Raw genomic sequence first — 14,694 nt, forward strand, 5'->3', positions numbered from 1 at the left:
TAATGTTGTTCTAAGACCAGTAGTGCTAGATAGCATTATTTCTCTTAAAATTTTATACTTGCCAATACTAAAAATAAAAGGGCAATGCAAATTTAAGAGGGCGACACACAATCTGACCTTTGCCGTTGAAAGCACAATTTAGAAAAACCAAACAATCTAAGAGACTAAAATGATTGTAAAGAAAAACGATATCTAAACCTCATCTTTCGTGCTTCATTTTAGTGACGCCTTATCATGAGTTTCAAAGGCTCCTTATAGTTATCTTTGTTGTCCTCTTTGAATAGGCCTAAAATCGGTGTTTAGAATGTCACAACCGTCAATCTCCTATATAAAGTGTGTCTTTTTGTACATTTGAGCATTGGTATAGCATCTTAGAATAATGTTTTTAGTCCTTTAGTAGGGATTAAAATCAAAATCTTAATTTAAGTGAACGTCAACAATTAATTGTAATGACATATTTTATTGGATCCATAATTTTTCAACTACAAATTTCATCAATTTTTATCAAAATCTAATAAAAATCTGATTTACTTCCTCACCAAACAAAATCTTAACTTTTATTGGTGCTCCAAATGAGTTATTGTCAGAGTTAATTGTTCCAATGGTCACTGAACTTAGGTTCATATCTTTGATTGCTCACTAAAATTTTAAATGTCGAGTTTTGGTCATAAACTTTGGAAAATGGTGTACATTACTAATTAGCATAATTTCCGTATCAAGCCTCTAATGAAATTAGTGACATGGTTGACGGAATACACATGTGGCATCCCGTCACACCGTTAAACTTTGAGATGGTCGAAATTTGACCACTAAACTTAGAAAAATGTCTTCTATTGCTTACTGAACTTTGAGATTATCAAATTTTGGCAACTAAACTTTGAACAATATTTTCTATTGCTCACTATAAATTTTTGAATTTAATCACACATCTATACAATAAAATACTTTACATGTAAATTCAACTTTTTTCCAAAACCACATAATCTCTTAAATAAAAAAAATAAAAATCAAAGAGGCTATTTTTAGAACTCTTTATGTTTACAAAAAATAATGGCAATCAAAAAGGGGCTAAAATTTGTTATTAAAAAAAAATTCAAATTTAATTTTTTTTTACGATAAAAATATTGTGTGTTTCATTGCAATTAGTAGTCACTTCCCTCGTACAACTTTGCAAGCATTGTTTATATCATTAGGAATGATTACTCAACTACACAGTAGCAAAATTTAAATTTATTTTATTTTTTTAGAATTTGAAGTTATTTTCATCATAATATTTGAATTTTACAATGAAACACACAATGAATTTGTTTGTTGTTAAATAAAATTAAATCCAAAATTTAACAATGAATTTTAATTAAATCCAAATTTATGGTGAGTCATAGAAGACGTTTTTCAAAGTTTTGTAGCAAAAACTCGGCCATACTCTAAACTTTGAGATGGTTGAATTTTGGCCACTAAAATTTGAGATGATCGAGTTTTTTAAATAGTGATTATTGGAGAATGTGAGGTTAAAAAGTTAGGAAAAATTTTGAGTTTACATGTAAAATGTTTTATTTTATAGATGTTTGATTAAATCTAAATTTATAGTAAACAATATAAGACATTTTTTTCAAAATTTAGTGGCCAAAGTTCGACGTTTTTAAAAGTTCAATGCCCAAATTTCGATCGCTTCAAAGTTCTGTGAGCAATAAAAGACAAATTTTAAAGTTCAATGGCCAAATTCGACCATCTCAAAGTTTAACGATGTGATGGGAAGCTACATGTACATTCCGTCTGTCACGTCACTAATTCCATTAGAGGTTTGAGATAAAAGCTATACTAGTGAGAGTAACATAAAACATTTTTCAAAATTTAGTGGCAAAAACTCGACAATTTAAACTTTAATGAGTAATTGAAGACATGGACCTAAGTTCAATTATCAAAATTCGATATTTTAAACTTCAATGAACAATCGAAATCGTGGATCTAAGTTTATTTGCCATTGAAACAATTAACTCTCAATTATCAAGTTGTCCAATAAATAAAAATACATTCAAAAAATAACAAAATACAGATGGACATCTCATAGATATGAATCCAAGAGATAATCTTAATTTATCCCTTTATTTCTGTGCTAGCCACTATATAGAGGCTGGCTGGGTGAGAAAAATCCCATCTTCTCACAGAGAGAGAGAGAGAGAGATGGGTTTCAGTGAGAAACAAGAAAGTTTGGTGAAGGAGTCATGGGAGGTGATGAAGCAAAATGTTCCTGAGCTCAGCCTTCGTTTCTTCACATTGTAAGTATATACAGAGAAAGAGATGACAAAGAAAAGGCCCTATTAATATTAATATTTGTTATTTATAATGGAATGAACGCAGGATTCTGGAGATTGCCCCAGCAGCAAAGAACATGTTCTCATTTCTGCAAAACACAGATGAAATTCCGCAGAACAATCCCAAATTCAAGGCTCATGCTGTTAAGGTTTTCAAGATGGTAATTAATTTAATTTCTGTTTAATTATTAATTTATTTATTGAATTTTGGTCTCCATGTGAGAATTATAGATGAGCTCCCTCACTCGATCCATGGAAGTTGTGGGTCATTGAGTGAAAAAAGTCACGATCAGTCCAATCTTTTCTGAAAAGATATATAGGCGTACAAATAATAATACCAAAGTAATTCAAGTCTTTGCTGGACAATAGCTTTTGTCAAACTTTAAAAAGTATGTTATTACCATATTGTAAAGTTTTATCGGGCTTAAAAGATAATTTTAACTTTGATTAATTGAAATACATTCCGCTACCAACAAACTTGAGAATCAATATAAAGATCATTTATGGAATGAACTTACCATCTGCTGATTTTAAGATGAATTTCCCAGAACTTAAATACCAACTTATTGATCTTTTTGAATGAATAAATGAAGACATGTGAATCAGCTATTCAGCTTCGCGAGAGGGAAAAAGTGGTGGTGGCCGATACTACTCTCAAATGGCTGGGAGCCATCCATCTTCAGAAAGGAGTCATCAATCCTCACTTCGAGGTACGTATAAATTTTTCTTTTCAAAATAAATATAATCTTTGCTCAGTATTGTCAATTAATTCATTTTTGTGTTTTATAAAACTTAAAATAGGTTGTGAAAGAGGCTTTGCTGAGAACAGTTAAAGAGGCAATGGGAGATAAATGGAGTGAAGAAATGAATGGTGCATGGGCTCAAGCCTATGATCTGTTGGCAATAGCCATTCAAGATGAAATGAAGGCAGAGGCACCTGCTGCTTAACTTAATTAAAACCTTCTTAATTTGGTTCAATTATAAGTAGAGAGAGAGACTGTGCGAGGTCTACGAAATAAAATTACGTCTGAACATCTCATGTTTCTTTGTGCATCCAAAATATATCTCTGCTTTTTTCTTACTGCATTGTACCTAAAACAAAGGTCTGAAATTTGAGAATCCAAATTGCATGTATTGTTGAGGAATCACACCACAAAAGAAATCCCTTTATTTCTAGAGACGGCACAAATTTAACCTACCCAAGTGTTGATTGCAATTACCCTCAATTTTTCACCAAAGAATCGAATCCGATTTAATGACAACAAAGAAATGAGTGCTAAAGAATTTTTTTTGAGGATAAGAAGACTATTTTTTATCTCAAATGCATGTTCGGCAAAAAATATTTTTTGTAGATTACAAGCTGTGGTCATGCATGAAAATTATATTTCTTCAAGGAGAATCTAACAATTCTCATCGTGACACAGACAAATCTTGCTATTTTTTCGCCAGGAAAGAATTGAAATATTATTTACGAATGAATGAGGACATAGTTAAACGCTATTTTTGGTTCCATTAATACACTGCAAAGCTTTCCAAATGTTATCCGAATAACAGTGGCTGACTAAACACTCTACAGATAAGATTGAGCTTCAGACGAGTAAAATCGATCACAGCTCCAACGTATCTTATCAATGGTTCGCAAATTTTATTCTCTATGGTGTCTTTTTACAGTATGGAGTAAGCTCTAATCACCTCAACAATGGGTGCACGACACAATGGACACTTTCCTCCTCTGCGAACCAACTCGTTTGCACATTTAGAACAAGTGCACATATGCCCACATCTGCAGATCAGAGAAACATATGTAAGGTGGCCACAAAAAATAAATTTACCCGAACTCAAAAACAATGTTGTGACATAAAACAGTGTGTAACTCTCCATATGGTGCCGATTTGACATAGAAAGTTCATATAAAGCCTTTTTCACCACCTATGGACTCCCATTAAGCCAAGAACGGTACCGTGGACGATATGGTGTCAATATTTGGCTTCAAAAAGACTTTAAATGACTTCAAACTAGTATATTTGTCTTAATGGGCGTGCATTGGAGTTGTGTGCAGAATAGTAGCGCGTATAATTTAGCATAATACAATAGGTTACCATACCTGTACAATAAAGAATCAATGTGGTTATCACAGCAAACACAGCAGGTACCCTTTCTAACCTGACCCCATTTAGACCCATCCTCTGAAGTCTCTGCTATCCCTGAATGTATGCACATGCATTAATAAAACCTTTTACAGCAAACAATATAAGACAGCTCTCTAACAGAAAATTCAATTTAATCGGAGGACAGAAGCAACATTTTGCTAAACTAGGGCAATTAATAGAGAGAGCCGTTGAAAGGTGAGAAACACCAGAAATGGCTACATAAGCTCATGATAAGGCAAAAACACTTTTACGAGGCTTGAATAGGTAGAAACTCAAGGTTCATAGCATCAAGATTACAAACAAACCTTGTCCACCCGTTGATCGATTAAGAGCGGCTGAGACTTCCTGCCGGACTGACCGTTGCAACTCCAGTTGCATGTCCATGCAAGATTCTAACATCCTTTGCATATGGTTCATACCTTGCTGAAGTTTTGCAACGTCTGCTCTCAGATCATTAATCATCTCCCACTCCTGCCCATAATTAGGAAGCAAGGATTCAGTTCAAACATGAAATTGCATAATCGTAGTCTCATCAACAGTTCTGCAAATAATGGGATGGTAAATGGCTTCAGAGAATTTGGAACGATCCATTCAGACTCCAAACTGAACCTCAGTTTTGCTTATATTGAAGACTAAAACTAGTCAGATTAAGTCTTAGTATTGAACAATGAAATGATTCCAAAGCTGGAAGAATCACAGCTTAGCACAATTTTAAAAGGACAGTCACACTAATCAACCTCACTAAATACTCAAGCAGATTTTTGACCCACTATGCTTAAGCAACATGAGATTTTAGCGATAAACATAGATATTAAGTACAAGAACCAAAATGAGTAGCTTCTGGACAATTTGTCGCCAATTTTCACACGAGATGATGAATGACAAATGTCATTTCCTAAATTCATCAATCCAATTTTAATCTTCTCTTCATAGAGTACGCAAATGAATAGGTATTCCTTAACATTTGGGCATTGTATAATTCCTATATCATCGAAACAAAGTTTTCAAGGACCATAACCTAATCAGGCCTCAACTGTTTGGCCACTCTCACATAATCAACCATGACATCCAAAGCCTTAATCAAACAACTGTCAAATAACAATATCCTGATTTCTTGAGGAAAGGACATAACAAATCATTGTCAAATCAACATAACAAATTATATGCGCTTCACAATTCACATCCTTGAAAACAGAGATGACAAGAAAAAATCAACTCACGAGTTCAGATCGATGGTGACGAGACCAACTAGAGTGGTGCAAATCCTGATGCCAAAGTGGTTGAGATGGTGGTACTGGAGGGGATGGTAATAGCAATGAAGGTCGACCTATAGCATCATGCTGATCCTCATTCTGCTCATCATTTTGTTGGTCCTGATCCCTCTCCGGGGATACTGGAAGAGGCAAGTTCCTGTGCAGATCCCAGTCAATAGGAGACCTGCCTTGCCTTTCTACATATGATTGAATCAACTGATCTAGGCTCTCACGGAAACCACTACGAAGAAGATTAGAGACACTCCTCCTACAATGAAAAGTAAAAGCAAGTTAGTGCTTATAAACAGTTTAAATTATAAATAGATAGCAATGAGTGGTAGGCAAGTGGATAGTACTTGTAAGTCCCATGAAATGTGTGAATAAAAAGTGATTTGACCGATTATTAATTATTTATAAATATTAGCCAAACATGGGCTAAGTTGAATATAAGCCCAAAAAATATAAAGCTTGAGCACATAACGGTGTGAGCAATAACCTGCTGAGAAGCTCCCTGAGTTCCATGCTGTACACGTTATCATCATCAGGAGGGTGGAACCTGGTGCCCCTTCTGTGTGGTAGAGAGTCCCGCCTTCTTGGAACATCTGAAGGTCCTTCCGACCAATTATCTATAGCTTCTAGAGAGCGAGAACCATCATCACGCCAAACCTCATGGACTTCTTCCAGCTGACTTTGACCTCCGCCTTCATTTACTGATGCTTCCAAGTTCCAATGAGGTACGGAATTTTCCTGCCAGTTCCTATCCGTGTCTTGCAAAGTGCCATCTCTCCATCCATTGGACTCATTATAGGTTGGTTCTAGCATGTTTTCTCTCTCATCTTCAGTAATCTGTTCCTGCCAATTGCTTCCTTGATCTGCAATAGCTTGTTGAACTGTACTTTGAACAGCTGTGCTGCTATCCAAATTTGACATACGATCTGGCAATGGGTTAACTTCACTTTCCTGATTTCTAGATTGAGATTGGTCATTATTCTCGTGTTGAACTTCCTGTGAAGAATTTGTATCAGTCTGATCATTTCTAGAATCACTGTTGTTATTGTTAGATGAAGTTTCAATTTGACTGCTTACTTGGCCACGAACAATGTTTTCCAATCTGGAGCGGAACCCTTCCCTGAATGAAATTTATAAGCATGCAATCAAATAAAAATTGCAAAAATTTCCTCCAACATATTATAAAGGAAAATGACCAGACATATCAGATTACAGTGTTAAGTAAGTATCATGGACTTTCCTTACTTAAATAAATCATAAGGTGCACAATAAGGACAAGCTCTCAAGCAGAAGAAAAGGTTACATGTAATATGCATACAGAATATCAAAGAGGATACCCCTCCGAAAAGCAGAAATAACTATGATACCAGGAATTTTTAAAAAAGGGAAAAAAAAAAAAGTCCCATCAGTGGACTTTTATCAAGATCAATCAACATGTGTTGTACATAAAAACCTAAACATATTTGTGACAAAGATATTTGAGCGCTCATGCAGCCTTGATTCATGCCAGTCAAACACAAAAAGGAATTAACTTATTATTATTAGGCCTTCTATATTTTCTTCCTCCCTTTCTCTTTCCCTGTCCTCCACTCTTATTCTATGTTGCTCGGAATTGGGTACGGGTATCCGGTATGGGTATACATCTAAAATCGAATCGTTTTTCTTCTAAAACTTAAGATACAAGGATGTCTAAAATGATCCAAAATTTGGACATGGGCAAATGCATATGTCTTTCAAACACAAACATAATTTTTTTTTAGAATACTATACTAATAATTTTATATGTATTTGTGAGTGTGGCATTAAATGGGCTTGGTTTCATGCCTTAAAAATCTTGGTTTTATGCCTCATGATCAATTTTATTGCTTATCTCCCAGCAACTTCTACTTCCTCCCACAGCAATCTCCCTTCCATGTTTCTGTCTTGTACATTTCTAAATTGAAGAATCAAACAGGGTATCCATACTCATATACCTATGTCATGTTTGTGTCAATACAATTACGTCATGCAAACTGAAGAGTGTGAGCATCATAGTTCTTATTTTTATACTCTCTCCATCGATCCTACAAACGCATCAATTATTTATTTCATCTTTGTTAAAATGATCAAACCTGTACTGCATTAAAATCTTAGATAAGCTTGAAAATTAGAGCAAGCTACTGTTGTCCACCAATATCACATAACCAAGAACGTGTTCGCATCAATGGCTGGATACATTTCTAGCTTAACGAATTAAACATTAGACATCATGTTCATTTCTTGACTTCCCCATCCTACGTGTCACTACAACTTCCATCATTATTTTTGGAAATGAGTTGATATAACATCATTTGATACCTCTTAACGCTAAGTTACTGGAAAAGTGTTTCACTCAAAAATCTAGAATATAATGTTCTCATTCCATTCACTAGTGCCAAGTATAAGAATGGAAAACGTACACAAAACCCAGAATGGGCAAAAGAAAGTAAAAGAAAGGAAGAACAAAAATTTAAAGAAGTAAGAAGGTTCCAGCGTATGGCTTGCATAAGTGCCCATACCTCAGACCAGAGACAGTGTGTCGCTGCCTTAACTGATTTAACTCACTAGCTGCCCTTGAAGGTGGTCGCTCTTCGTCATCGGGCATTTCATTTCTTAAGAATCTGCCTCTAAGTAATGACTGAAAATTGAAACAAGAATAGGAGGTTATAATTACAAATTCAAGTGAATTACTCCAGAAGCTCAGAGAAACATTTTCCGAAATAAATGATGAATCCATATAAATGGATCTCTGATGCACAAGATAAAAAAGGATGGAGCAACTTGTTGACTCATGTTATTGCTAATAAAACACTACTTGAAATAAACATCAACTCGCAGTTACTCTTCAAATATTGACTTTTAGCATTAAGACTAGGCATAAATTAACTTAAAGCAAGGAGCTAATAAATGTCAGTGATTTACAGATCTAAAACAGGAACTTACAGTTTGATATTTGATATTGAACAAGCGTAAAGTTCTTATTGCAGAGCGAGATACTAATCAATTTTAGAAGCATTTCCACCAAAGGAAGATCAGGAAGAAACATTCGTTACATATACATATACATATACATATACATATATATATGTATACATATACATATCTATATGTATACATATACATATATGTATATATATGTGGATACATATATGTATACATATGTATACATAGATATATGTATACATATATCTATGTATATATATATATTGTTCCAAGATTTCATGATAAGCAACCAATCAATGAGAATATAATAATATCCCATCACAAAAAGTGACTCAATGCACTATTGATGAATAAAGAGGAATCATTGGAAAACAGATAAAAAGAGCCTATGGGTGCATCCAACCTTGTCTGACAGGTACTTCAACAGTTCAACATATAAACTTGAAATAAAATCCATGTACTGAAGTCTTGAGTAAGATATTCAAACCACAGCTGAGATTTATCTAAAAAGAAACCAAAAATGACAACAAGAACAAGAAGGTTGAACTGAAACCCATACCACTTGTAAATGAGACAACCCACCAAAAAATTCATTAGTGCCTCCGCACCCTAATATGCTGAGCAACTCGTAGTAGTTTAGGTCAATGGTCGCAATTCAGAAATCATTTTCCCACACAATGCTGATTTGTATAAAATATATAACTGAACTGCTGAATTTGACAAACAGAACTAAACTTTGAACATACTCGCAACAACAAAAGTTAAAGATTATATTTGAATACTGTACAGCTATGATCAAAGACAAAGCTTGCACATGATCAGCACTACTTTAAAAATTAGAATGTTACAGTAAAACTAAAATCATATCAAACAAAATAAAGTGAAACCAAAATAGTATGTTATCACCTGAATGCGATTGCGATGAGCAAAGTCAGTAACAGCACGATGTTCCAACAGGCCCTGAAGTTCCCCCTGCCTTTCCCTCTCTATCCTGACAAGTAAATCAAGCAAGGCTTGTCTTCCGCGCAACCTCAACATGTCTGTGCGAATATGCTCTGGCTGACCTTCTGCGTGGGCAACAACAGACCCTTCATGGACATGGTCAACTTGAGCAGCAAGTCTACTATTATGTTCTTCCCTGCGTCCACTACGAGATCCTCTTTGTTGACTTGTCATTTGCATCCACTCTCTTGCAACCCTTACTCTTTCACGCTCAGTTTCCCCCAACCATTCAGCTCCAGGACTTCCATTCCCCTGCATAACATTAGATGAAGTGTCACTAATGCCACTCTCCATCCATCCCCGAACAATATGCCTCACCCTCTCCCTCTCAACATCCCCTAGATCAGGTGATTGTTCCCGACTAGAATTGTCAGGATCCCTATTCTCATTCTGTGAGCCCACCTGACCATGGGACCAAGTTGCAAAGTCATGCTCATTCTCACTAGCACCTTCCAGACTTCCCTGATCATTACTCTCTCTACTTCCTGACATATTTGTATTTGAATCCATGCTCCTCCGCTGCCTCAACCTCTCCCTTACCCTTTCCTGGGCACGACTCAATGCATGCTCATCCTCCAACTCCCTCCACATCTGTAAAATAGAGGAGGCCCGGGTACTCAGCCTCTCAACATTCCCTTGGCGCCTCGAAGTTGGGGACTGTGACTCCCTCAAGAATGAAGAATCAAGCATGGAGACTGTGTGCAAGCCTGCAAGTGCCATCAACTCTGATTCGCGGTTCCTCCTTTCAATAGTGGTGATCATCTCCTCTGCCTGACGAGCAGCCCACCTACTCAAGATCCTCGATTGGCGCCTCCTGGCAGCAGAAGACTCTGCCAAATCATCACTCTCGAGATTCGACCTCCTCCTCCTCCGCACAAGCTGTTCGCCCTCATCCTCCTCATCTTCAGTAGTAGTAGTGGTGCGCGGAGAACTGCACAAACTGAAGGACATGCATTCATCATAATGCCCACGCATGAACTCCTCCAAGCCCCTCTCAAATTCAGAGCGAGCATCAGCCGCTGTGCTCTCGGGTTTCTGTTGCAGTTGCTGAATATTAGCCCTGTGTGACCCTTAACCTACCACTTCCACCACGCTCAATTGCAACTAAACGATACCCCAGTATTCAAATTTCACCCAATAGACCCATAACCCTTTCAGCCTGCATAAAATATCGAAAGCCCATAAATTGTCACACTGAAATCCATTTCCTATACTCGGAAAACAAACCTAACCCTAGGCCTAGGGACCCTATTTTGGAAACAAAATGTCTCCGAATTTGGTGCATTTTAACCGATTGAAATCTCTTCTCCAATATACAATATCACCTGAACAGATTAAACAGGCAAATAGTTTCATTTTCCATCAGAATAACAAACCAATCGCAATCTAAAAAGGGATGAAATTCTAACAGAGAATTGAAGGAAATGAAGATCCAGAAAGCATAAATATAGAGTATTACCATTAGGATCAAAGGAGACAACCGAGGTCAAAATAATCAATAAATATTGGAATTGATGATTATGGACCAAAGAAAACGTACCTCTGAAGCTGTGTTCTCTTCGATTGCAGTGTAATAATACAAAATAAATCAGAAAAAAATATTTCAATTTTCACCGGTATAGTGTATGTATAGGTTTTTGAGAGAGCAAATATGAAGAACAAAAATCGTTTCAGAGGGGAGAGAGAGAAATGAAAGGAGAAGATGGACATTTATACCGGAGAGAAAGTAGGAGGCAGTTTTTTTCTTATGAATAATGTAATAATTTGGTTTTCTTTTAATAATTGACTATTTTGGGTTTTTAATTAATTTATATTATTTTCGTTTTCAACATTTTTGTTGGACCATCGCGAATTCTTGACAAAAGTAGGGCCAATGGATGATGAGCTCAACACCTCCTATCCTTTTTTTTCATTTTTCTGAAAAATCATAGAATTGCACCTAGGTTCTTAACCTTTGAAAAAGTGCAAACAGGTCCCCTAACCTTTACTTTTGACACCACTATTCCAAAGCTTCGGAAAAATAAGCACCGCAATGACCTTTGAACGATAATCGTCTAAAAAAAATTTGTGTAATTTAACATGTGTGAATTGCATTTGCCTGCTTTCTAGAAAGGCAAATGTGTTTTTTCGCCTCTTTTCCTTTTAAAACAAAACAAAATAAATAAATGAGGAAAAAAATTTCACCTTTTCCAGCACCCATAGCCAACCACTGCCACCTAATGAAATGACACCATCCCCAATTCAATTGCATCGTTGGTATCGACTTTGACCATCTTCCTATACTCAAAAACACCTCTCTGTCATGCCATTTCCCTAGAAATTATGGGGAATCTCTTTCCTAACTATTCCCATATTTCGGAGATAGGTTTGCAAAACTTGGAAAAATGCCTCCGAATCACTTAACGTCCCTACCATTCATCACCATATCACGTGTTTTGAATTTCCTTGTGATCGAAAATTAAAAGAATTATAAGTAAGTTAGATATGTAAATTGAGCAATCGACTAGTTGTGGATGTGGAGTCGACAAAGACTATCAGTGACTAGTTGTTGGTTGGTGGCTGCAACATGTTGTGGCGTGGGGGAAGATGAATTCTTCAATTGTTTTCTTCCTTTTATTGTTGCCCATTCTTTCATTCTTTAATTATTTTAATCATAATCGTACATATACTCTTTTGCTCTTGCGAAAGTTAGACGTTCACTACACATGCCAGTTTGGGACATTACTGTTTAAAGGTCATTCAGATGTTTATTTTTTAAAGGTTTGGATAGTCATGTGAAGAAAAAAATGTTAGGGGTCCATTTTCCATCTTTTCCAAAAAATTAGAGACCCTCTGCAATTTTCTTTAAAATGTTGATAGGTGATACGTAGTTTTAAGATAATTATTTTTATATTTTGGATAGAAATAAAGAAAAGCTATTCAAAAAATGCGTAAATTGACCTTATAACCTACTAAAAATAAATTTGAACTTCTTTTATAATGATTTTGAGACCAAATATAATATTGTTGAAGACTATATTTAAATGTGATATATTTGACCATATCTAGTCGATTAACTCTTTAAATCAAATGGTTCAATATGGTATATAACAGCACATGTGGAATTCAATATCCTATTAAGCTTTGAATCCTTTTACATATGATCAGCAATGTATTGTAGACAATATTTAAACGATATACATGTGACTCTATGTAACATTTTAGACTTTGAAATCAAGTATTTCATCCGATATAATAAAATGAAATGAGTAATCATTGCACTAATCGTCCTACATGGTATCTCACCTGGCAATTTTGTGATTTAATGTATTAATGTGAGAATTTTTTCTTACCTCATATATCAAATCACTAACCGTTACATGTATGTCACGTAGAGTGACTACGATATTGAGTGACCAAAAATAGTGCTATTCAAATAATAATAATAATAATAAAATTGTAAAGTGTCAACTACTATTTTTTTTATTTTTAACTTTCATAATTAATAGTCGATATAACTAAAATTTAGTTATATAGCTAGAACCCAGAACAAAACAATGAAGAACCAAACAAATGATTTCTTGTTCTCCGTTCTAGTACCCAGAAACAAATAAAATTCAATTGGAATTGAACTGAACCAATCAATTCATAGGAGCAATGCTAACACATATCAATACATAATTGGAGACTTTAAAAAAAAAAGCCAACGCTCGACATTTCTTTGTTTTTCCCCCCTGTTTTTCTCCATGTCCATTTATCATTCTTCCTGTATATAGTATAGACAATTAATTAAATCTTGTTTAATAAATACTTTTTTTTCGCAATCTCCATAATTATTACAATAAAAAGAATTAGCATAAAGTGTGCATACATACATACATACATACATACATACATACATACATATATATATATATATATATATATATAAACGCTCGACATTTCTTTGTTTTTTCCCCCCTGTTTTTCTCCATGTCCATTTATCATTCTTCCTGTATATAGTATAGACAATTAATTAAATCTTGTTTAATAAATACTTTTTTTTCGCAATCTCCATAATTATTACAATAAAAAGAATTAGCATAAAGTGTGCATACATACATACATACATACATATATATATATATATATATAGTAAACATCACAAGAAAGAGTCATTGTCATTTTTAGGGTTCAAAGTCATGATTTATTTGCCTTTTCCGAGTAATTTGGTGGGTAGGGAGTAAATACTACGAAGAAAACTTAATATTTTTACTCTTAGTGTTCGTAAAGTAAAATAATGTTACACAAGTTCTTCAAATATTTATTCCTACTAGGATCGATGATCATTTAAAACCCTACACTCGTAATTCTTCACTAGAAAATTTAGTCAACAATAAATAACGTTGGAACTAATCAAACGAACAAATGTAGATTTTTAATTTAATTTTTTTAATGGACATGTAATTCTCGACCAACCAATAAAAATATAATTAGCAATTAACATCTTTAAATAACATGCGAGAAAATGTAACAAATGATAAATAGAGTTGTAGTTGATAATCAAAATCGCAATATTTGCTCTCTCAAATTTCCTAAAATTGGAACGGCACGCGAATTTGGGCAGGAGACAAATAAGGTCATTGTCTTACTCTTGCGAAAATTGAGTGTCACGTTCTTCGGACGTTGATACTTGCACCCATTAATTGTTTTAAGCCAACCTGCAATTTTAGCATATAATAGTACCTTACTTTGCCCTGTTCCGACTCCATTTTAATTTAAAGTATTTTTCTCTTTCTTCGTTTTTAATCAACATTCTTTTACGTAAATTCAAAACTATTCTTTACTTTTTAACCTCATATTCTAAAAAAAATATTGTTTTAAAATACATTTTTCTCAAAATCTCATTGAAATGAAGCCCAAACTATTATTTTAATGCTACCCACAACATGTATCATTTTCTTCGGTGCATCCATATTTTCGGTTCTCTACGATCTTTAGAATATTTTGGTAGCCATTTTTTTCAAAATGTATTTTTCTTTCTCTTCT

At 34.6% G+C, this 14,694-nt stretch overlaps 2 protein-coding genes across 4 annotated transcripts; one reads left to right on the top strand and one right to left on the bottom strand.

Moving 5' to 3' along the window:
* The first annotated feature begins 2,096 nt into the window (after nucleotides 1-2,096).
* On the top strand, nucleotides 2,097-3,446 carry LOC111368417 (non-symbiotic hemoglobin 2-like). The gene is made up of 4 exons (XM_022989643.1): nucleotides 2,097-2,276; nucleotides 2,359-2,473; nucleotides 2,906-3,022; nucleotides 3,114-3,446. The coding sequence occupies exons 1-4, from the start codon at nucleotides 2,182-2,184 to the stop codon at nucleotides 3,258-3,260; spliced, it is 474 nt and encodes a 157-aa protein (XP_022845411.1). The 5' UTR covers nucleotides 2,097-2,181; the 3' UTR covers nucleotides 3,261-3,446.
* Nucleotides 3,447-3,749: 303 nt separating this feature from the next.
* Nucleotides 3,750-11,414, bottom strand: LOC111368386. 3 transcript variants are annotated; one of them, XM_022989624.1, is made up of 9 exons: nucleotides 11,228-11,412; nucleotides 9,592-11,012; nucleotides 8,262-8,380; nucleotides 6,802-6,844; nucleotides 6,212-6,720; nucleotides 5,683-5,983; nucleotides 4,768-4,933; nucleotides 4,417-4,516; nucleotides 3,800-4,095 (listed from the first exon to the last, which is right to left on the bottom strand). In XM_022989624.1, the coding sequence occupies exons 2-9, from the start codon at nucleotides 10,660-10,662 to the stop codon at nucleotides 3,978-3,980; spliced, it is 2,427 nt and encodes an 808-aa protein (XP_022845392.1). In that variant the 5' UTR covers nucleotides 10,663-11,012; nucleotides 11,228-11,412; the 3' UTR covers nucleotides 3,800-3,977. The 3 variants fall into 3 exon arrangements, with proteins under 3 accessions (XP_022845387.1, XP_022845392.1, XP_022845381.1); XM_022989619.1 differs by having other exon boundaries at nucleotides 3,750-4,095; nucleotides 6,212-6,844; nucleotides 11,228-11,413; XM_022989613.1 differs by having other exon boundaries at nucleotides 6,212-6,844; nucleotides 9,592-10,846; nucleotides 11,228-11,414.
* Between the last annotated feature and the right edge of the window lie 3,280 nt (nucleotides 11,415-14,694).

Source organism: Olea europaea, chromosome 2 (genome assembly GCF_002742605.1).
Source record: "Olea europaea var. sylvestris chromosome 2, O_europaea_v1, whole genome shotgun sequence".
Taxonomy (NCBI): domain Eukaryota; kingdom Viridiplantae; phylum Streptophyta; class Magnoliopsida; order Lamiales; family Oleaceae; genus Olea; species Olea europaea.